This window comes from Nicotiana tabacum, chromosome 10 (assembly GCF_000715075.1).
Source record: "Nicotiana tabacum cultivar K326 chromosome 10, ASM71507v2, whole genome shotgun sequence".
In the NCBI taxonomy this organism is placed as follows: Eukaryota; Viridiplantae; Streptophyta; class Magnoliopsida; order Solanales; family Solanaceae; genus Nicotiana; species Nicotiana tabacum.
In genome coordinates this window covers 44,926,957-44,950,785 of record NC_134089.1, presented here as the reverse complement: position 1 = coordinate 44,950,785, position 23,829 = coordinate 44,926,957, and the positions used below count along the sequence as shown (strand labels likewise).

General features: G+C 35.9%; 3 protein-coding genes and 1 long non-coding RNA gene across 5 annotated transcripts; 3 read left to right on the top strand and 1 right to left on the bottom strand.

Moving 5' to 3' along the window:
* Nucleotides 1–4,975: 4,975 nt before the first annotated feature.
* LOC107825437 (uncharacterized) lies at nt 4,976–7,207 on the top strand. Its single transcript, XM_016652299.2, has 2 exons — nt 4,976–6,953; nt 7,041–7,207. The coding sequence occupies exons 1-2, from the start codon at nt 4,976–4,978 to the stop codon at nt 7,205–7,207; spliced, it is 2,145 nt and encodes a 714-aa protein (XP_016507785.2).
* Nucleotides 7,208–7,578: 371 nt separating this feature from the next.
* On the top strand, nt 7,579–8,264 carry LOC107825438 (uncharacterized). Its single transcript, XR_001657060.2, has 3 exons — nt 7,579–7,695; nt 7,975–8,091; nt 8,193–8,264. It is a non-coding gene; the product is annotated as an uncharacterized LOC107825438 (long non-coding RNA).
* Nucleotides 8,265–12,081: 3,817 nt separating this feature from the next.
* LOC142165102 (uncharacterized) lies at nt 12,082–12,867 on the bottom strand. Its single transcript, XM_075223731.1, has one exon. The coding sequence runs from the start codon at nt 12,865–12,867 to the stop codon at nt 12,082–12,084; it is 786 nt and encodes a 261-aa protein (XP_075079832.1).
* A 1,749-nt stretch (nt 12,868–14,616) lies between these two features.
* On the top strand, nt 14,617–16,298 carry LOC142164855 (uncharacterized). Of its 2 annotated transcripts, none has more exons than XM_075223595.1 (2): nt 14,617–14,913; nt 15,848–16,298. In XM_075223595.1, exons 1-2 carry the CDS (start codon nt 14,712–14,714, stop codon nt 16,276–16,278), a joined length of 633 nt encoding a protein of 210 aa, XP_075079696.1. In that variant the 5' UTR covers nt 14,617–14,711; the 3' UTR covers nt 16,279–16,298. The 2 variants fall into 2 exon arrangements, with proteins under 2 accessions (XP_075079696.1, XP_075079697.1); XM_075223596.1 differs by having other exon boundaries at nt 14,625–14,913; nt 15,851–16,298.
* The last annotated feature ends 7,531 nt before the right edge of the window (nt 16,299–23,829 follow it).

Here is a 23,829-nt window from a genome sequence, read left to right as displayed (position 1 = left end):
CTCATTTTGGACTTGTCTGCAAAATTTGGTGTCGTTTGGAGTTGATTTGGTATAGTTCGGACGTGTGGTTGCAATTCTAGAAGTTCTTGAGGTTCACAGGGATTTTCATGCGTTTTGGCTTTCGATTTGTCGTTTTAGAAGTTATTTTGATGTTCTGATCGCGTGAGCGAGTTCGTGTTGTGCGTTCAGACTTGTGCGGGTGTTTGGTTTAGAGCCCCGAGGGCTCGGTGAGTTTCGGAATGGTTTTGGAATAGTTTTATGAAATTTGAGGTAAGTATCTTGCCTAACCTTGTGTAGGGGACTTCCCCTTAGGATTTAAGTCTTATATGCTAGTTGTAGTCTGTGCACGCGAGGTGACGAGCGTGTGCTCGGACTTATTTGTGGGAAATTTGCCTCTAGGGTTCTTAGATCCTTATGTTCATTATGTGAAAAGTATTCGGTTATGATTGAGTTTCCTAATTGCTTAAATTACATCTATATGCTCCATATGATGTTGTCAGTTTTCCTCTAATTCTTACGTGTTACTTGACCCCTAATTGCCTTAATTGAAGTGATTGCCTTCCTTATTGTTTTGATACTTCTTGGTTGTGAGTTCCTCTATGACGTCGTGCAAATATGTTACATATCCAATTGTTGTGGTTACCGGTGTAGTATCATATATTTATTATGTTTTGTTGTTTTGTTAAGGCTATTGAACTTCTTGGTTTTTTCGTGATCTTTATTATGTATTATTCATGCTTAAATTGACATTTATTCATGTTGAATAAGACTTATGACATTCTCTTAGTAATTGACCATTGTTGAGCATTGACACAAGTTGAGATCTATTTTGTGAAGCTAACTGTTGAAACATGATTGGTTATTATTAATTCCCTTGCTGGAAGGTTATTGTTTTTATTGTTGATTCCCTTGCTGGGAGGTTATTATTTCTATTGTTGAATCCCTTACAGGAATGTTATTATTTCTATTGTTGATTCCCTTACCAGGATGTTATTATTTTTATTGCTTGGGTGAGGAAGTGTGTAAAGCATGAAGGGTGATGTCATGCATGATGTTATGAGGAAGAGTGTAAAGCACGAAGGGTGATGTCATGCATGATATTGTGAGTGATTGTTAATGCACGAAGGTTGATGTCATGCTGATATTATGAGTGTAAAAGCACGAAGGGTGATGCCGTGCCACATTATTAAGAGTAAAAGCACGAACGGTGATACCGTGCCACATTATTGAGAGTAAAAGCACGAAAGGGGATGACATGCCATGATTATGAGAGAGTTAAAGCACGAAGGGTGATGCCACGCACATTTCCTTTTTTTCATATGGTGGGGAAGAGTGATAAAGCACGAAGGGTGATGTCGTGCACTTTCTGTTTGTTGTGCTTATTTGTGGTTATCAATTCAAGTGTTTTAATCGTTCAGATTCCTTTACTGTTGTGATCCTTTTTGATGGAACCTCATAGTATTTTCACTACTTTTCCGTATTTATATACATATTTCAATACTTTAAGTTTCAATAATTGTTCATTTTTAATTTAATTAGTTACTCAATTAAATTCCCTTAAACCGTCTAAGGTTGTATTTTACTTAAAAAGGAATTTCTGCTAAGTTAATTTATTAAATCCGATGTTAAAGGTAATAATTCATTCGATGTCGTATTTTAATTTAAAATGGTACTTTCTTTATTCAAATGATTTCTAAAAATAACTTCATCTTTTCTTGCTAAGTTCCTAATTGGCTTAAAGGTTGTACTCTACTTTATGTTATGTAAATGAGACTCTTTAAACATCTTAATTGTAGTGGTTATGGACCGTATGCACTGAGTAACATGAGAACATTGTTGTGCAAAGAGAGATAGAAATATGTGGGTACAAGATGCCTGGTGCGCTAAAGGTTTGGTAATTGAGGTTATGATAGGAGACATCGGGTTTTAAATGGTTGGAATTGTGCATCAGAAATGATATGATTTATTGAGCTGACATCGCCTTCCTTTCTTGAGTTCATTCTACTTCACTATGTTCCAGCTATGTTAGTGTTTATTTACTTGGTTATCTTTCATTTCCATCCGAGTTTTATTTTATTAATTCAACTTATTGTAGTTTGATTAATCCCTGATGTTGATATTACTCTGTTACCTTTATCTTAAAATTTGATATCATATCTTGTTTAATCTATCTGACCAGTAGGTGTCTCGACTATTCCTCGTCACTACCCCACTGAGGTTAGTCTTGATACATACTGGGCACTGCCGTGGTGTGCTCATATTACACTTCTGTATATTTTTGTGTACAGATCCAAGTATTGATCGATAGTAGCTGTGCAGATCATCACGGTGGAGACTCAAGGCAACCTGATGCTGCGTTCGCAGGCCTCGGAGTCACCTTCGTTTTTAATTACGTTCCATTGATTCCTTCTCGTTTTGGAATAATGTTGTATTTATTTTGTATAACTACTCTTAGAAAGGCTTATGACTTGTACCATCGATTTTGGAAAATCGTGATTTTTCAAAGTTATTTAAATTTGAAGTTAGTAAATGTCAATGTTATCTCAATTAATGTTAGGCTTACCTAGTTTAGTGACTAGGTTCCATCACGACTCCTTTGGAGAGATTTTGGATTGTGACACTAAGACGGCAATCTTAGCCTGCATTGCATCCACCCACATAGGATTTTTAACAGTTTCCTCAAAGGAGGTAGGTTCCACTATAGTATAGAAGGCTGCTAGATAGGCTTGATATTTGGCAGAGAGTCCATCATATGACACATAGTTGGTAATAGAATAAGACACAAACTTGTGTCCTGGCAAAGACGCAAAGTCTTTCATACAAATAGGAGCTTGATTGCTCTTTAATGATCTTCTCAGACTAGTGAAGCTCTAATCCTGGGAAGGCAAGGAAGTTGGCACCACTTCTGATAGTGAGTGGTGCTATAAAGATGAGTCGTGTTCTGATCTGCTAGCTGCATGGTCAGAATTGATAAAAGAATGAGGTGAGAGGAGTTCTGCATCAAAAGTGGATGATTCAGGGGGCAAGAACATAGGTGGTACAAATGCTGAAGAGTCCTTGAAAGGGAAAACATCTTCCCTAAAGGAAACATCTATGTTAATCAGAAAGCAATGAGTGTCCAAATTTAACAGGATACATCCTTTTTGAGTAACAGAAAACCCTATAAGGACAGTAGGCTTAGCTCTGGGAAGAAGTTTGTCTGTTTCTTGAACCTGTTTGGCATAACACAGACAGCCAAGAACTCTCAGATGCTCCAAGGTGGGTCACTACAAGAATTTGAATTTTTAGTGGCAACATATAGTGGCGACCCTATAAGTTGCTACAACATTTATAGCATTAGCAGCAACATAAAAGGTCGCTACAGATGGTGAATATTTAGCAACGACTTCTCTAAGGTCGCCTATGATGTGACTGAAATTTTCGGTCCCGCTAAGAATAAAATTTTGGCTCCAAATTATTTGTGGCGACTTTTAACCAATCGCCGCTAAAGATATTTCGCAGCGACTAGGTCACTGCTATACCCTAGAAATTTTAATTTAAAATAACAACAAAAAATTTAAAAAGCCCCTTCTTTCTAATTAAAAGATACGAAGCCTTCAGACATACAAACAGGCCTCTCTCTAGAAATCCCTCCCCCCTCTCTCTAAAATCACATCTTTGCTAAAATTTCATGACCTAGCTCTAAATCTTTCTAATCAAAATGTGAATCTCATTTATCAGGTATGTGTTCAAATCCCTATTCTTTTCCTTTTTCTTTTAGGAACGAAAAATCTGATATAGCTGCTAGTGAACCTAATCCTTTCTTTTTTGTTTATACCCATACTAGTTTATATATAAATTTATGTATGGATTTTTTTATAAGGATTCTTTAAGGCAAAATTTTCAACATGCAGTTAAGGATTATTGTTATTTCAGTAATTTAATAGTTGTATTCTTAGATTTCATCTTGAATTTCTCTGAAACATTTGATAATCTACAGGAATACAACAAAAAAGAGCCTCACATGAAGACTCATTTGAGGCGTATTTGATGTTGTTGTTGTTGATTTTCAGTCTTGACAGAACTCGACTATCTTAGTTTGGGTAAGTTAAAAGCTTCTTGTTGAGAGACCTATTGTATGTTGGTATTCCATACTCGTAAGGGCTGGTTGAATCGCTGCCATAATTTTCCTTTAGCGGTTGTATCCAATGTGTTTCTATTGTGGTGTATTCATTTTTATTATGTAGATTTTTGAAATTCATAGTGATCTCAGATTTGTATGAGAATAAAGACCATTTACAAACAGATAGAGTTAAATTATTTGATATTCTTTGTTTTTTACTGTCATTACTTATCAATTAAGGTTAATCACTAGATTCGAAGTATGCTTGTATTCTTAACATTGTTTCTTCCCATGGGCTATGTTGTTGTCGTCTCTCCAATATCTTTTGTGAGGATTTAAGACTTGGCATTTTTTTTGAGTTATGCAATCTTCTGTAGACATTGTTTTTAGAGGTTTCTTCATCACCCACAAGTTCTGGTTGACATTAATCACAAAAATTATTGCATTTAATTAGTAGAATCTTGCAACCACGTCGTAAACATAACTAGTCTATAACCATAAATAAAACATTGATAAGCTGTAATCATGTGCTTAAGTTTGGAAAAATAGTTACAATAATATCATTCTTTCATAATATACTCTTATCATTAACCTCTTCTTATTGTCTATAACAAATTATGCAACAGAAACGACGCCATGTCTACTTCCATTATAGAGAAGAGAAAAACCTAATATGGGAAACAAGATATAACAAGAAGTCAATTCCAACTTTTGTCATTCAAGTTGGCAATTTAAAACATGTTTCCAAGTTCCTTGCAAGGATCAATGTTGTCTGATTTAAGATCATCACTCTATGTATTATATATGTTTTGATTATTATCAACGCTGCACTTTTATTTAATTAACTTTCTTTCTTTTTTTTAAATAGAAAGGATGGATAAAAGTTGGTTGAATATTAGGAATAGAGTCGACCAAAGGTATAGAGATGGAGTTGACAACTTTCTTAATTGGGCATTCAGTCAACCTACGGTGAGCACTATGATTCGGTGTCCTTGTAAAGGGTGTATGAATACCGAGTTCAAGCTACGGGTTGGTGTAAGAGGAGATTTATTGAGGAAGGGATTTTGGGGTTCTTATAAAGTGTGGGACTTGCATGGAGAAGTGTCAGTTAGAGTTGAAACTTCTAGTGTTGTAGTTAGTGATGATGGAGCAGAAGATGATAGCATTGAAGAGGACAATATTAGTGAAATGATTCACGATGCTTGTGGATATACGAATGTGGAGGATAATAATAATTCAGAGGACAACGAAGAACCAAATATACATGCAACAAAGTTCTACGAATTGTTAGAAGATGCTGAGACAGAACTTTATCCTGGTTGTGAAAAAGTCTCAAAGTTGTCTTTTGTTGTTAAACTACTTCACTTGAAGTGTCTTAACCGTTGGAGCAACAAATCTATGGATGCATTATTGAGCTTCTTTAAAGAAGTTCTTCCAGATGGGTCATTTGTGCCAAATTCTTTCTATGAAGCAAAGAAAGTTCTTTGTGACCTCGGCTTGGGGTACACCAAAATAGATGCATGTCGAAATGATTGTATTTTATATTGGCGTGATTATGCCGATATTCAAGCATGTCCTAAGTGCGGTAAGTCTAGATGGAAGTCCGAAGGACACGGAGGCAAGAAAGTAGCTCATAAAATCTTGCGGCATTTTCCAATCAAACCAAGACTTCAAAGATTGTACATGGCAAGAGAGACAGCTAAAAAGATGAGGTGGCATAAGGAGGAAAATATTGATGATGGTGTCTTGCGACATCCGTCTGACTCAATAGCATGGAAATCCTTTGATGCACAACATCCCACCTTTTCGGCTGAGTTAAGAAATGTTCGACTAGGCTTAGAGAGTGATGGGTTCCAACCATATGGGAACATGAGTTCTAATCATAGTATTTGGCCCGTCGTACTAGCTACGTATAATTTTCCACCATGGGATTGTATGAAAAATCCGTATTTCATGATGACACTTCTTATTCCAGGCCTCAAGTGTCCAGGCAATGATATCGATGTATATTTACAACCAATGATTGAAGAGTTGAAAGAATTATGGTTCGGGGTGGATACTTATGATGCACACTCAAAATCTAATTTTTTGATGTATGTGGCTATCATGTGGACGATCAATGACTTTCCTGCATATGGAAATCTTTCAGGATGGTCAACCAAAGGCAAGCTTGCATGCCCTTGTTGCCATAAAGATACACAATCGACTTCCTTACGTAGTAAGTTGTGTTATATGGGTCATCACCGCTTTCTTTCCATGGACCATCTATGGCGTAGAAGTAGGACGTTATTTGATGGGAAAGTTGAAATGAGAGTTACGCCTAACCCTTTAACAGGTGATGAAGCACTTATGCAATTACAAGCTTTAGGTAATGTGACTTTTGGTAAAGGACAAAAGAGAAAGCGTGATGTTCATAACAATGCATACAACTGGAAGAAGAAAAGTATCTTTTTCCAATTGCCTTATTGGAAGAGTCTTATATTACGACATAACCTTGATGTGATGCACATCGAAAGAAATGTGTCCGACAATATTATATCAAATGTCATGAATATGGTTGGAAAAACAAAAGACACATTGAAAAGTAGATATGACTTGATGGACCTTGGAATCAGACAAAGGTTGCATCCAATTGAGGATGAGATCAATATTCTGTTACCTGCAGCATGTTATGCATTGTCCCCGGAAGAGAAGCTGAAGGTATGCAGTTTCTTGGCTAATCTAAAGGTTCCTGATGCCTTTTCCTCAAACATTTCAAGGTGTGTCAATGTACAGGAAAAAAGGATACACAGATTGAAATGTCATGATCATCATGTATTATTGCAAGACATTTTTCCAGTAGCTATACGTGGTTTGCTACCCAAGGAAGTGTGTGATACAATTATAGCCTTAGGAAAAATTTTCAAGAATATATACTCTAAGTGATTGACGATTGAAGATCTTGATATCCTAGAGGCAGAAATTCCTATTATTTTGTGCAAACTTCAACTTGTTTTCCCTCCGGCGTTCTTTGATGTCATGGTTCATTTGCCAATTCACTTGCCAAGTGAGGCAAAGCTTGGTGGACCAGCTCAATATCGGAATATGTATCCTATAGAGAGGTAATTTATTGCTTAATAATTTCGATGCTATAGTTTTAGAATGACATATATTAAATAATATGAAAAGCTTTAAGTTGCAAGCAAGGAATCTGTTTCAGTAGATTTTCCTTTTGTTGGTCCACTGTTGGCTTGTTGTTTTGTAGTTTATTTTTTGCTTGATATTCCCACAACAATGACATGAATGAGGTTGGAATGGGCAGTAGTGTCTTCAGTGTTAGACAGACCAACCTGCCCAGTCCACTCCTTAGCTAACATGCTTGTGCTTACCAATAACAAGATAAATTTGAAGTTTACAGCGGGCTGCAAGAGCATAGGTTTCAAGCCTTCGTAATTAGTACTATGCAAAGACTTTTTAGAGCATGGAAAGCTCGACTCAGCAGGTTATACTCTAAGTACAATACTAATGAAGAAAGATTGTCTCATCGACCTGAAGATGTTGAGCTTGAGGACTGGAAATACCTAATACAATATTTTGGAAGTCAGGATTTTAAGGTACTAACTTAATACATAAAGATTCTGTCAACCAAAGGGCACCATTCACATCTTTGAAAGGTGATTTATTAATCTATTGACTTACAGGTTGTAAGTGATAGGAACAAAAGAAATAGAGAAAAGCAAATAACTAAACATACTTGTGGTACAAGGTCTTTTGCAGAAGTAGAGGAATCTACGGTAAAAATATATTTAATCCCCTAATATCACATATGCTTCTTTGTTATTCACATATTTATATATTTTCTTAGCCATTTTTTCTCTGAAATTATATTGCAGAGAAATCCTATTACTGGAGAAATAGACACACCAGATAAAGTTTGGGAGATCCAACATACACGCAAGGATGATAGAGGAGAACTGGTGTGGGTGGATTCACAATCCCAACAAATTCATGTAATTATCTAAAAGCATAGACTTGTTATCTTTCTGTTTCTGAAAGGTACGTTCAGTGTGTTTTATTATGTTTCGATGTAAATGATTATGCATTAATGCAGGGTCAACTCCAAGAAGTTGTCACTCAACAACAATCTGAAGAGATCGAGCATCCCATGACTAGAGATGAGATTTTATCCATCGTTCTTGGTGAGAGAACAGGCTATGTTCGCGGAAAAGGATACGGAAAGAAGCCTCCTAAAAAGAGTAACATGCAGCATGCAAACATAGAGTCCAGCGTGTCTTCAGCTATGGAAATTGTGCATCAAGAGATGCAAGCCGAGATGGATAGGAAGTTGCAAGAAGAACGTGAACAAATGGCTGCTGAGTTGAAAAGAAATATGGAGCTTGAATTTCAAAGGAAGTTGGCAGAGGAGCGTGAACACGCAAATGCAGAAGTGCAAAGGAAGTTGGCAGAGGAGCGTGAACACGCAAATGCAGAAGTAGGCAAGAGGATCCATCTAGAAGTGGACAAGAGGATGTATGAACAATTTGCTAGTTTCATGATCAGAATGCAACAACAGGTACTTGCTCCGCTGCTTCTTAACAATTTTTCTTCCTTCTCGGCATTTCTTCTTCCTTAATTCTGGATAATTCTTCTGTCACTTGCTCCCTATCTTCTTTTCAACTTCTCATTCTTTAAATTTCATCCTCTTGATAATAGACTATTGGGCTATTTTTTGTTTATGTGAAATCTGAATTTTTACAAACCAATTCAATTCTCTTAATCTCGTAATTAGTTACGTTTATGGCAGTTAATATGAAGAAAACACCGTAAATGCATGTTGCTGATGAAATAAAACAGCTATATTGAATTTCTATGTGAAGGGACGATGTGCTGGTTATGTTATGAACTTGTAATTTGATCAAGTAGCATCTGGATAAGAATTTTCAGATCTGCTAACTAAAGCTTTAAATGTTTGGTGGTCTAACTTCTGAATGAGTATTATTCTAAAGAAGATAGTGGTCTTTTGGCTCTTTTTTTCTTTCTTTTTCTTTTAGCTCAATGTTAGTATGATTATAACAGAGATGAGTGTCCTTCAACTTTTTGGCATTTCTTTGTTGCTTTTGCCATACTACATTTTTCTGCTGTGAGATAGTTAAAGAGTAGAAACCTTTTGTCAAGACAGTACACGCTTCTACGGTTTTGCCTGTGGATATGCTTTACATGATAATTGTGAAAATTTTCGGGACCATTTATAGGTCCTGTTTGAAGGATGAAAATAAGCTTAAGCTAGAATTCCTGTTCAAATTTGATTACAGCCGCTTTGTAGCTCCTGTTGTTATCTGACTAGTGCAATGCTTAGAAGAATTTGACTAGTGTAAAATCATTTTGACTTGCGATTCCTGCTTATGTGTTTATTGTTTCCTGCTTATGTGTTTATTTTAATAGTAAAATCATTTTGACTTGCGATTGCTATAATGTTAGATGCTTAATACTCCATGATCGGGCTATAAAATGTAGTAATTGTCATGTACATTAGCTTTTTTTCCTGCTTGGGCAGTGCTAAATGTTTTACTATAGATACAGAGTTTTCTAGATCAAAGGTGAAAGTAGGATAAAGAATGACAATGCATCCAAACCAATATGTTATTTCTGCTTGTGCAATGTATCCTTGTTGATTGGGCAATGCATCCTTGTTATCTTTCCTCTTAATAGACTAATTTTTAAAAGAATGATAATGCATCCAAACCAATTCAATAACGAGTAGTCGACTCCAAAACCTAACTTCTGAATGAGCATTATTCTAAAGGAAGTCATTGTTATTCTAATAAGTTTTTCTATATATGTTTTTTGATATAAAAATATCATTATGTTCCTTATATGTATATATATTATTTTTTTAGCAGGGTCAAAGTACTTAAACAATGGTATCGTTCAAGGATGGTGTCGACCAAGGAGCAACTACAAGGCACTTAATATTTTATCTTTTTTGGGATATGTATATGCGTACAATTACAATGCACAATGAAGTGTCATGTAGTATTATGTAATTGACTTCTTTGTAATGAAAATATTTATAATATTTAGTTTGAGAAATTCTTTTGGTGTTTTTTTAAATATTATTGGTTGCTTTTAATATTGGTAGTCAATAGATGTGAATATCCAGTTATTAAATTTAGAGAATTAGGTTCCTACCGGAAATATATATAATTTTGGTCATTATAGGTTTTGAGAAGATAGGTTTTAGTGGCGACATTATTTTGTCACAAAATATTAGTAATTGTTGCAATGTTAAAATTGCCACTGTTAGTTTATTTCTTTTGCAGCGACTTTAGTCGCCACAGAAAGTTATTGTGCCTTTCTTGGTTAATTATTTTGTAGCGATATGAGTTGCTACTAAAAGTCATTTATAGTGGCGATATGAACTTGCCACTGAAAATATGTTTTGGTAGCGATAGTAGTCGCCGCTAAAAGGGAATAGTAGTGGCGACCCAGCTAAAATTTTATTCTTGTGGAACTATTTTGTAGCGGGTTTTGTCACCTTTTGTGGCAACTATGTCGCCGCTAAATATGAGCTTTTAGCGGCGACCTTTTGGTGTCGCCACAAAAACCTTTCAGTTACGGTTTTCCTTGTAGCAACACAAATGTCGCCACTGATAATATTTAGCAGCGACTATCATGGATTTTGTAGCGACTTTGGTCGCCGCAATAAGGTTGATTTCTTGTAGTGGGTGCTCTACCATACAACAATTCAAAAGGAGACAGTCCATTGAGTACAGAAGATGACATTCTATTGATAATATATATTGCATAAAGAACACAATGACCTCAGTACTTAATAGGAATATGGGCCTGAAACCTTAAGGCTCTAGTTACCTCTAGGATATGCATGTGTTTCCTCTCAGCAACTTCATTTTACTGAGGAGTGTAAGAACATGTCTTCAGATAAAAAATGTCATATTTGTGGAACAAGGTATTGCATACAGAATTGACAAATTCAGACCCATTGTCAGATCTAACTGCCTTCAAGGTTTTGTTAAATTGAGTTTGAACAAACACAATAAAATGTGCAAGTAAAACACATACATCAGATTTAATTTCAGAAGAAATAACCAAGTCATTCTGGTAAAATCATCAACAACAGTCAAGAAATATCTATTTTCATCAAAAGTTGCATATTTGTAAGGACCCCAAACATCCACATCAATCAGATCAAATGCTTCAGTGCTCTTAATGCAGCTAGTAGGGAATGACAACCTGGTTTGTTGAGCACATGGACATATAGTGCATTTATTTATAATGCTATTAATACTTGCTAGTTTAGCAGGAAATAATTTTATGAGTACCATACTAGAGATATGACCTAGTCTTTTATGCCACAAAGTAATATCAGTATTTCTTGACTTTATTCCAGTTGCAACTAAAGTGGTAGTAGTAAGCTTCTTGGCCCCATGTTTCAATAGGAAATATAGGCCATCTCTTTTCCTACCAATCTCCCTCACCTTGCCACTGAAGAGATTCTAAAATACACAAAAATCAGGATAAAAGGAAGCAAAGCATCTTAGATCTCTTGTCGCCTTGGAGACCGACAATAAGTTGAATTAGAATTGAGGTACATAGAGCACTTCTTTACTAGTGTTTCTATCTGAAATATGACTCTCCAATCTGAGTAACTTGAGTGACATCTCCATTAGGTAGTAGAACTCTTCTAGGATGAGAAGGTGTGATTAGGGATGTTTTGGTCAGTAAATTAACATCTAACATCATATGGTTGGTGGCACTTGTATCAATGATCTATTCTTGTACTTAATGGATGCTAAAGGGGCAGTATCAATACCTGCTGAATTTGCTTGAGTAGGAGGAGTTGGGATATTATTCAAAATATGCATTATTTGATCATATTGTTCCTTATTGAAAGGAAAGCCACCTCCTTGTGAAGCAGTACTTGCTGATCCCTGAGGTTGTGCGGAAGAAGAACCTACTTGATTCTGAGTGCCAGAGTTTCCTTAACCCTGTAATCCTTCAGTAGCTTGGCTCACATACTGATGGCCATGATATGTGGACATGGATTGCATTGGCATAGGTGTCATTGACATATTCTGAGAGACATGATTTGTGTGCAAAGGCATAGCATGACTAGGTTCTATCATAGCATTGTGTGTTCCAGCTCCCCTTTGCTTTTTAAACTTATAGTCTTGTGGATATCCTATTATTTTGTAGCAGTTTTCCTTATTGGGGCCTTTCATTTTACATAACTCATACTGAACGTTGTAATTCTTCCTAAACTTTTGGTTGAAATTAGGCTTAGCACTATACAAAGCAGTGGAATCATACGAATTTGTGCTTACATTAGGAGCATATCCTAACACTCCAGCACTAGCTGCTATAGTTCTTTGACTCTTATCACTCATGAGCATTGCATAAACTTTATTCACGGTTGGGGATTTCATCATAAGAATTTGACTACGAGCTTGAGAGTTAGAGTCATTTAATCCCATTAGAAATTGGTACACCTTCTGTTTTTGTAGATGCACAATAAATTCTTTTGTCTTAACACAATCACAGCCAGGAGTAGGTACTATAGATTCAGTCTCATCCCAGAGATCTTTGAGCTTCGAGTAGTAAACAAAGATAGATGCAGTACCTTGATTTAAGGTGGGAATTTTCATGTGCAAATTGTAGCAACGTGTATCATTCACCTTATCAAAGCATTCCTGAATATCCATCCACACTACCTGTGCACTAATAGCGTACACAATGCCACTAATTAAGGTCGGAGCCACTGAATTCATCAACCATGACAACACAATTGCATTGCATATCTCTCATTGATACAAGTACTTCTCATGAAATCGCTCATAAGGCCATCGTCCATCAATAATCCCAAGCTTATTACGGCAAAGTTGGGCAATTCGCATAGATCGATGCCACATGGAGTAATTGTCAGTGTCGGTTAACTGAAACGAAATCAAAGAGATTCCACTTGTATCGCTGGGAGCTAAGTACAGAGGATGAGTGACTTCTACTGTCACTTCTTCCTCAAATTCATCATCTGATGATGCATGCGAAGCATTTTCAGCAGTAATCGTTGTGTTTTCATGAGATAAATCATCAACCGCAATTGTTGAGCAATTTCGAGTTTTAAAACTAGAAGAATTGAGATAACAGTTTTGAACCAGAAATTAGGTTGGGAAGAAGGTGAGTATCAATTTCTGGGCTTCAATTCCGAGCTCAAAGCTCTGATGCCATACTGAAGTTTGGTGATTAATCACCAGTAGAAACCCTAGCTACGAGGGAGAAGAGAAAGAGAAGAAGAAGAACTGAGTTATTTGAGAAAGAGAATGAAGGAAGCAGTGAAAATTGTATTCACCACTTACACTTCATCTCTTATATATATATATATATATTATATATATATATATATATATATATATATATATATATATATATATATATATATATATAATCACTATGTGAAGCTAACAAACTAATTAAGTACCTCATTAACTCACTAACTTCCTAACTAATCAACCATATATAAATAGGCTAAACTGCTCTCATAATCAAGTCACTTCTTTCTCCTCAACAATTAATAACTTCCATTTGAAAGTTGTAAATCTAACATGGCATTATTCTACGAAGGGATAATTTGTGCGTTTATACAAAGTATTGAATATATAAAGAAATAATTTAAGAGTTTATATGCATGAAGACGTGCCTAAAATTATATTTTTAAAATTCCTAACCTAAATTAAAAAGAAACATATTAATTGATCTGAAACCCTAAATTAGGAAAATAACTAAATGATATATTAATGGATTCGAAGTTCTAAATACTAAGAAAAAAATTCAATAATTATTTTGTCTAGTGTGAAATATATTTCTAATGGGTTAAAAACGAGCGATATTTTGCTAAGGAATTTTGTGCTCTTAATATAGTATAAATTATAATTACACAAGTGAAAATAAAAAGTAATAGGTATAAAGAGAGCAAAAGGGATAAAAGAGAATTAAGGAAATGAAAATAATTAATAGAGTGGGTTGAGATTTGTTTCAGATTCAAATTTCAGAGGCGATAAGAATACTAGTCTTGCCGTTTCAATTTAATTGATGCACTTTTCTTATTAATTCGTTCAAAAAAAATGATATATTTTTATATTTGGAAATAATTTAACTTTAAACTTCCCATTTTATAAATTTTACTCTTAATGAATTTTTTTTATAGTCATACAAATATCATGATCCCATAAAACTTTTATCCTTTATATTTTAGGACCGAATATTTTAAAAATCTTTTTTTTTTTAAGAAGTACGTGATTTATGCTCATTTGTTCATGCCAAGATAACGGATATCTCAAGAAATCAATCGAAATGAACCAAGCTAAACTCGAATATTATGATTATAATTGAATTTTTTTAAAGTAAGCAGCAGTGTGTCCGAGGAAACAGGTGTCCACACTGATTTGTTACTGCATGCTGCTGACCCATCTTTTCCCTTCTCATTTACTACGCCACTTGTTCATCTTCTGTTTCATTTATTATTCACTCCCTCTTTCGTATCTGCTTATTATTATTACCTTCTCTTCCCGAGAAACAGTGTCTAGCAGAGAAAGAGCAAACAAGAAAGAAGAAGCAAATGAATTCAAAGAAAAACAACTCACCAAGAAAAAGGTTGAGAAAATATCATACAAGAAAAGCTCCTATTATTAGCTCTTATATGGACATGGCTGAAGCTAGAAGAGAAATTGTTCATGCTTTACAACTTCATCGATCTTCATCTTCATCTCCAACTCCGTCTATTAATAGCCCAAAGAAGTACACATTATTGGGTCAAGGAGGTAACAACAATGAAAATAGAATCAAGGATTTATAGACGAGTTTAACTAATATATATATGGTTAGAATTTTTATACCATCAGGTTATTTTTGTAGCAGATAGTATTTTGTAGTAGACCACAGATAACTTGTTTTATTTTCGAGATTTTAAATCCCGCATTTTAAGGAAGTTTACCTTTAAACTAAATTATTTAAATGATTTGGTAGTATAATTTTTTTCTTTTTACACTTCCAGTATTCGTAATTTTTTTGGTTTCTCCCCGTATCCGGCACTTGCATTGGAGTCCGATTATATCCGAATTCTTCCTGCGTGGGGAAGCGCTCCCTATCAAGAATTTTTTCATACTATCGGTTGAGGGAGTAGCAGTCCCATCCCTACCATCGGTGGTATTCGTAATTTTTTTTTACATAATATAATGTTCTAACGCTTGACTGTTAAATGGCTTGTAATATATGTGAAGTCAAATAGCCCCAATATCGTAAGGTAGAAATAAGTGTAACATGACATGTATGTTCATGAAATTAGAAAAATGTAGCGAAGTCTTCTTTCGACTATAAATTGATACCATCTTTTTTCTGACTTTCTTTTATTCTATTTTTATTTTTTAAGAAAGTATTGCTCATTAAATTAGATAAGAATTCTGAATAGCCTGCTTCCTACCCTATAAATTCAAATTATTAATTGCTTTTACTTTTTGTTATTCTATATTTGTTAAATAAATTCGAAGTCTTTTCTCTTTAATTTCTTTCTATCATTCTAGTTTTTCTAAAGAAAGTTGTTATGAAATAAGATAAATTAAAGTTCTGAATAGACTTCTTTCTACCCTATAAAAATCAAAGTTTTTTTTTAATACTTTCTGCTATTTTATTTTTCTAAAGAAAGTTATTTTCACGCCCTTTTCTTACTTTCTATTATTCTATCTATTTCTATCTTAGCAGTTGTAAGCTCTCAACAATATTACTATTACTCAATAGTGGAATCTATGCCTATTCCTGAACCAACATGGTCTACAACGGCTCCGGCAATACTTAATGCACTGCCACCGCTGCCGCTGCCGCTGCCGCCACCTCCGCCGCTGTCTTCTTCTTCCGGTGAAGTTCCAGAGTTTGAATGGTGGATAGGGTTTTTGAAGTCGTTGGACGGCAAGAAGAGTGCTAACAATGGTGAAGTAGTCATAGAAAAATATTTTCCTCTAGAAGAAAATGTTTTGATGGAAAATTCAAAGACAGGTTTTGGTCAATTAGAACATGGATTAAACAGTGAGTCTCCTAATTGTATAGATAAGAATGATGATCCTAATTACCAATTTCCAGATGAGTGGTTGATTATCCCTACAGCTGATGATGATTATGTACTTGAGCTTTAATTAAGTAACTTTTGTGTCAACTTTTTTAATACTAATTCAATTATTATATATGAGAAAGGTTTTTTTTTTTTATTCTTGCATAGTCTACCAGCAGTGACAGGCAGGTAATGAACACCAGTATTGTTCTTGGAGCAATTTTCGTCATGAAGCAAGAAATACCTAAAATGTCTAATTTCATAACTTTGAAGCACGTCTAAAATGTTACTCCTGTCTCAATTTGTGGATATTTTTTGCTTTTTTAGATTTAAACTTAAAGTTAGACCATGCATTTGGATAAAATAAAATTATTTTTTCAAAATAAAATTTATTTATTTTGAAACTACTTATAAAAAGTAAGATAAATTATAATAATTAATATTTAAAATATTTAAAATGCATATGAAACAATTATGTTTAAAAAATAAGTCGTTTGACTCTAAATATATTCTTACATAAATTGGGAAAGAGGAAGTAATTAAATATAATTTTATATATAAAAATTGATAGTGTGAAGAAGTTCTATACTATCAGCATCAGGTATGTTATAATCGATTTTACGTTTCTTTTCAGGTAATTAGTTTCATTTATTATAAATATAGTTACTTATTCTTTTAGATAACTTATTGCCTAGGCATTCTTCTATAGTTTTTGCCGTAAAGTCACTAAAACTCAAAACAAATATTACACACACTAATAAATATGCACACATATGGAGACGTAGCTAATTTAGTGAAGCGTCACTGATCTTAGTTAGGGTTGACGTACCATTTTGCTTATGGGTTTAGCATAATTTAATCACTAGTCTAGTCAGGCCTTACCTATTGTTCTGCTTAGGGTGAAGCACACAAATAGCTTTTAATCGTGGATAGTCCTAAATTTTTGTCTTCCTTTGTTTCATGGATAGTACTTTAGAGTTAATTAGTGTTGTCTCTCGCTTGTTACATGGGCTAGTACTTTTAATTTTTGATCTTGAAATTCTGCCCATGAAATAAGCGGGAGTCGAACATAAAAATTATCTTTAAAAAAATCGGGCTCGTATATAACATGGTAGAGCGGGCTCGAAACATGAGGATTTGAAGATCGATCCCTGGTCCCACCGGACCAGAACCCGAGATCAGAATGTTTCGTCCTTAAGAACAATGAGTATGTGGTCCCAGAATCGATTCTGACTCCGATCGAGCTCGAGGAAACATTGTCAACAGAAGACCGCAATAACAAAAGACCGAAATACCCGTGACCAGTCAGATATTACGGCGGGAATCTCGGCACGTATCAATAAGGAACCGGCAAATCAGGAGATCTTTGCCTTTTATAGAGTTATACCTAATATAGGACTTCCCTACTATATAAGGGGGTCTGATTACTTGTAAAAGACATGGTAACAATCATTCAGAAGTAATATACTATTATTTTCTCTTAAAAGTTCTTCTTCAATTGTGTGACACTAGTCGAAGATATTCTATTCAAGGGTGGCTCACCTCCCAAGGTTGTAACTGATCAATTCGTGTGGTTTGAATTTACTTTATTTCAATTGTAATTTAATTTAACTCTTTGTATCAATTTAATCCACGTATGCTTAAAACCACTTACAAATTCAATTGTTATCCGGTTTGAGGGTAAATAGTTTGGCGCCCAACGTAGGGTTAAGGATAATAGTGGTTATTTGATACAAATTTTCCATAACACATACTACTTTACACTTGTTCTTTGAAGTGCCTCTAATTTCAGGTTAAATCTCAAAATGTCAAACTCATAATTGGCACCCCTACATGTTGACAATGAGTCCGGTCACCACGGTGAAAATAACAACATAATGCCCGATAACGAGGTACCGCCCGTTGATCCCATCGGAATTCCAGTCGCGGACCCGTTGGACGCTAACTAGCATCTGGCTATCGACACAAACATGCCTACCGACCCCGAGAAAAACATCTGTGGTGGAGCCCGATCGACAACAAAGAATACTCAAAACAATGGAGGAGATGGAATCAATCTACGGATGATCGTCGAAATGTTACAACCTCAACAAGCGGCGATAGCTCAGTTCTAGAACCAAAGCCGCGCACCGAGCATAACTGAACCCGATCTGTTCCCAGAAATCATTCGCAGGGAAGAATCGGTCCCAAAGAGGTCGAATGAAAACGAGTCGGGGACCAACCCCAAGATCATAAAAATGCTCGAGGAACTGACAAAATGAATAGAATCAGGGGAGAAAAAAATCGAAGCAAATGTCAAAAAGGTAGAAACCTACAATTCCAGGGTCGACCAAATCCCGGGAGCCCTGCCGCTACTAAAAAGCCTGGATTCCAAAAAGTTCGTACAATAACCTTTTCCTCCAAGTGCGGCTCCGAAGCCGATTCCTAAAAAATTCAACATGCCCGAGATTCCCAAGTACAATGGAACGACCGACCCAAATGAGCATGTCACTTCCTACACATGTGCTATCAAAGGGAACGACTTGGAGGATGATGAGATCGAGTCTGTCTTGTTGAAGTAATTCGGAGAGACCTTGTCAAAGGGAGCTATGATATGATATCACAACTTGCCTCCTAATACTATTGACTCATTTGCTATGCTTACAGACTCTTTCATGAAAGCACACGCCAGGCCTATCAAGGTCGAAACCAGGAAGTCAGACATTTTAAAAGTAAGATAGAAGGATAATGAAATGCTCAGGGAGTTCGTATCTCGGTTTCAAATGGAACGGATGGATCTTCCACTGGTCGATGATGATTGGGTCATTCAAGTTTTTACCCAAGGAATCAATGGTCGAAGCTCGGTGGCTTCACAGCAGTTGAAGCAGAATCTGATAGAGTAACCAGCTGTTACTTGGGTTGATGTGCAAAACCGATATTAATCGAAAATCAAAGTCAAAGATGATCAACTTGGGGCTCCTTCCGAGTCCGTTTATCCCTTTAGATCCATCGACAGAGTCAAGAGAGATTTCGACCATGAACCGAGGTCAAACAGCGACCGATACCAGCAGTACAATGGAGATCAAAGAAACAGTGGGTTAGGACGGAATTCTATACGAAGTGAAAGAAGAAATAATCGAGGTCAGAGCAGCCGAGGACTCATGAGAAAGAACAGTTTCGGCATGCCTATCAGGCCTAAAGAAGCACCAAGGTTATCAGAATATAACTTTAATGTTGATGTTGCTGCCATCGTATCAGCTATCGGACACAATAAGGACACCAAATGGCCTCGACCTCTAAAATCCAACCCAGCCCAAAGGTATCCTAACCAGATGTGAAAGTATCATGGCACTCACGGCCACAGAACAAAGGATTGCCGACAGTTGAGGGAGGAGGTGGCCCGATTATCAACAACGGGCATCTTCGAGAATTCCTGAGCAACCGAGCCAAGAATCATTTCAGAAATAAGGATTCTAATAACAGACCGAACAAAAAAAACATCAACACGTCATTAACATGATCATCGATGGGGTCGATGTTCCTCAAGGGCCAATGTTAAAACGCACCAAAGTATCCATCACAAGGGAGAAATGGACTCGAGATTATATACCAGAAGGAACTTTGTCTTTCAACAACGAGGACGCAGAAGGGATCGTCCAGCCCCACAACGATGCACTGGTAATATCTGCATTCATAAGTAAATCTCGAGTTAAGCATGTATTAATTGATCCAGGTAGCTCGGCCAATATCATCCGATTGAGGGTCGTAGAACAGCTCGGCCTACACGATCAAATCGTGCCTTCAATCCGAGTTCTAAATAGATTCAACATGTCATGTGAAACAACTAAGGGAGAGATACCAGTGAATGCCGTCGGGACCATCCTGGAAACTAAGTTTTATGTGATTGAAGGAAACATGAGGTACAACACCCTGTTCGGGAGGCCATACAACATGAGGGCAGTGGCCTCGACTCTTCACAAAATGTTAAAATTCCAACGCCAGGAGGGACTAAAACAATCTACGAGGAACAACCAACCACAAAGGAAATGTTTGCAGTCGAAGAAGTGATTCCAATATAAACACTCACAACATCAAAGGAACCAAGTTTGGATACAAAGCAAGAGGCTAAATAGCAATTACCGACACCAGCCACGATCCAATCGGATAAGCACGGACTGGTGAAGATGATGATTATAGGGTTCCCATATCTTTTATAGTCCTCGATTGTCACAACCCGAATTTTCCACCATCGAGACCGTGATGGCGCCTAACATTTTACCCGTTAGACAAGCCAATGTTACTAATTAATTTACCTTTTTACTTTATCTTTTAACAATTTACAAGTTAATATAAGAATAACAGCGGAGCAAAATAAGAAAGAACAGAATATAACAGATTAACTTAGTACAAATACGAAACCATAATAAAACTCTACCCAGAACTGGTGTCACAATCTCACGGACGGTCTACGAATACTACATACAAAGGTCTAAACAAGGAAATGTACACATGTTCGAAAGTAGATAAACAGAAAAGAAATATGATAGAAGGGGACGCTAAGGACTGCGGATACCTGCAGGACTACCTTGGGTCTCCACTGGACTGAAGGCAACAACCTCGAACTACGGTCCGTAGGGTCTAGTACTGGGATCTGCACAAAAAGTGTAGAGTGTAGTATCAGTACAACCGACCCCATGTACTGGTAAGTGTCGAACCTAACCTTGGCGAAGTAGTGACGAGGCTAGGACACGACAAACATCATAAATATGTGCAGTTAAATGATATCTCACAGAATAACAATAATAGAAGCTAAACAGAAATTAACGGGAAGGGGCAACATGTTATGGGGAAATACCAGAATAAGAAAACACTGAAATAACGGAAATGAAACAATTAAGGCACTTGAACCGATAACAGCAAATAATCACATCAAACAGAAAATGAATGCACAGCACCACCCTTCGTGCTTTTACTCTCAATCCTCACCATGCAGTCAATAATAAACATGTACACGGCATCACCCTTCGTGCTTTATCACTCTTTCTTACCGTATGAATAAGTATGAATGTGCACGGCATCACCCTTCGTGTTTTATCTATCTTCCTCACCATATGCATCAGTATAATGTAAATGTGCACGACATCACCCTTCGTGCTTTATCACTCTTTCCTTACTGTCACACCTTCTTTTTACACCCGAGGGTAATATAAGGAAGTTTTTTCAATTAAAGTGACATAATTCGAAATGGGATTATTTTATTTAAATTTTCAGAGTCGTCACTTGGAATAATTTATGGTGTTCCAAGTCACCGATTTATTTTAAAATCTCAAGTCAAGGAAATTTGACTTTATTTAAAAGTTTGCGACCAGAAATTCTAGATAAGGAATTTTGTAAACCCAGGAGAAGGTGTTAGGAATTTTCGGGTTCCGTGATTCGAGCACGGTCGCTTAAACTATTAAAATTGGCCCAATTATCTGATTAATTACATGTTTTAAACCTATTGTGCATTTTTAACTTATTACCGCTTTTTATTATTTTAATCACTTTTTAGGATTTATGGAATTATTTCTTGAACAAGTTACGATTATCGTACACTTGCCGTTTTGGAACATGCCGCAAATCACGCTACATGAAATGCACCCGCGATTCGCGACATGTTTATTTTTATTGATGTTCGAAGTTGTTATGATCGGGTCGCATGAAATGCACACTCAAATTGGGATTTACATATCGTGACCACGCCATATGAACTGTACCCATAACCACGATGATTTAATTATAGATCGCCTAAAGCAACCTATGATGTCTATGAATGGTGTAATTATCAATTTGGTGATTAAATATATAACTATGCGACGAACTCGACTCAAAAGTAGGGGCAGCTTCGAGGTGCTTTTAAATGAGATTTTTGGCTAGTTTAGGTGTTGCATTTTGCAGTTGATTCGGGGCTGTTTGCGAGCTGGTTTTTCAGCTGATTTTAGCTATTGCTTCAGCTGTGTTTTTTGAAGCTTAAGATGGTATATCTGGGGAAGAAGAAGCTGGTGTTCTAATAGCTGTTTGGGGTGGATTTTTGGCTCATTTATGGGTGTTTTTGGGGGCTGATTTTTGGTGTAATTTGGAGCCAAGATTTAGGAATGGCCCTTCGTTTTTTTGAAAATTAGGAATAAAAATCCTTGTCTCTATTGAAAGAGGAGATGACAGTCCTTTGATTTTTGAGAAGGATATGGTTCAAATCTCATTTGGGAAAAGGGGTCTTCCGCCGTTTTTCCTTTTTTGTCTAGGCCTTTGGTTCTAGGATTTAGGCATTATTTTATAGGGGGTAGAAATTATGTTAGGTCAAATGGGAAATGGGTATGGGCTTGGATCCATGGGCTAAGGATGATTGGGCTTGAATTTAGGGAATTGAGTCATGAATTTGGGTTAATTAACTTTGTGGCAGGAAGACTAAATCAAATTTTTTTTTCATTTTTCTTTTTTCTTTGATTTTAAAGTCTAATAAAATCCTAAATCAATCTAATTTGTAAAAATTAAAATTGTTTATCTATTAAAACAACTAATTAACTTAAAACTAAATAAAAACACTACTTTCTAAGGACTAAAAGCTAAATATATAAAAATAACTATTTTTTGTGATTTTTCTTAATAAAATTAATTCCTACATGTAAATTGGACCTAAGATGACATGAAATTAAAACGTGATATTTTTTTTCATTTTCTTATGATTTTAAAATGTTAAAAATGCATGAAATACAATTAAATAAAGAAAAACTTCTAAAATCCCTTAAAAATTATTTTTGATTTATTATTAGGAGTTATTTTCATGTAGGGCAAAAATTATGTGCTCACAGTTGTTCCTCTTTGCTCGGAAACATAAAGAGTTTTCGGACAAAGATAAAGTGAGAAATTACGAGCAATTTTTGCCCGTTTAAAACTCCACTTGAAAGCATTTTGAAAAAGTTTGACCGAACCTTGCTTCGGAGGTTGCTTACATATCCTTGGCTATAAAGGAATCAGGTCGGTGTAGTTTTAGAAGGATGATGGAGTGATGAGTTCGAGAGTCGAGTGAGGTTCCGTCGAGACTCCAGTCCGCGGTCTTGTTATTACATCAAAATCAAAATGAAAAAGACTAACTAAACTTATCAGCTACAAGTTACAAGATTCCTATCTATAAATTTTCTAAAGCTTGAGTCTTGGCAGGTTCTTCCTGCAAACTCTGATCTGAATATTGACGCTTGTTAGCTGTGAATGCTGGTTCATTTTTCTTCAGCTCTTCGGATCAAGGCGGGACATGCAAAGCTTGTGACTTCAATCATATCTTGGGCAGTCCACATCTTTTCTCCGCTTCTGCACTTAGAGTTCAACTTCTTTTGTTGTTCTTCTTTTCTTTTATTTGGGTTGAGACTCCTTCTTTTGGTCACCTCAAACCTTGTGCCTCATAGTGAAAACCTGTTCAGGCACCAAAGCAAACAAACGGACGAAATTTTATACCCCAGTTTTCACTATGAAAATTTCGTGAGTTATTTGTAACAAAATCTAAACTATTTCTTTATTGAAAGCAATAAAATCAGGATTGTGTATATTTGGGAAAATGAGACTAGGGAGTGGAGACCTTATATCTAAAAATAAAATCAACTAGGGAGTGAAGACCCTATGTTGA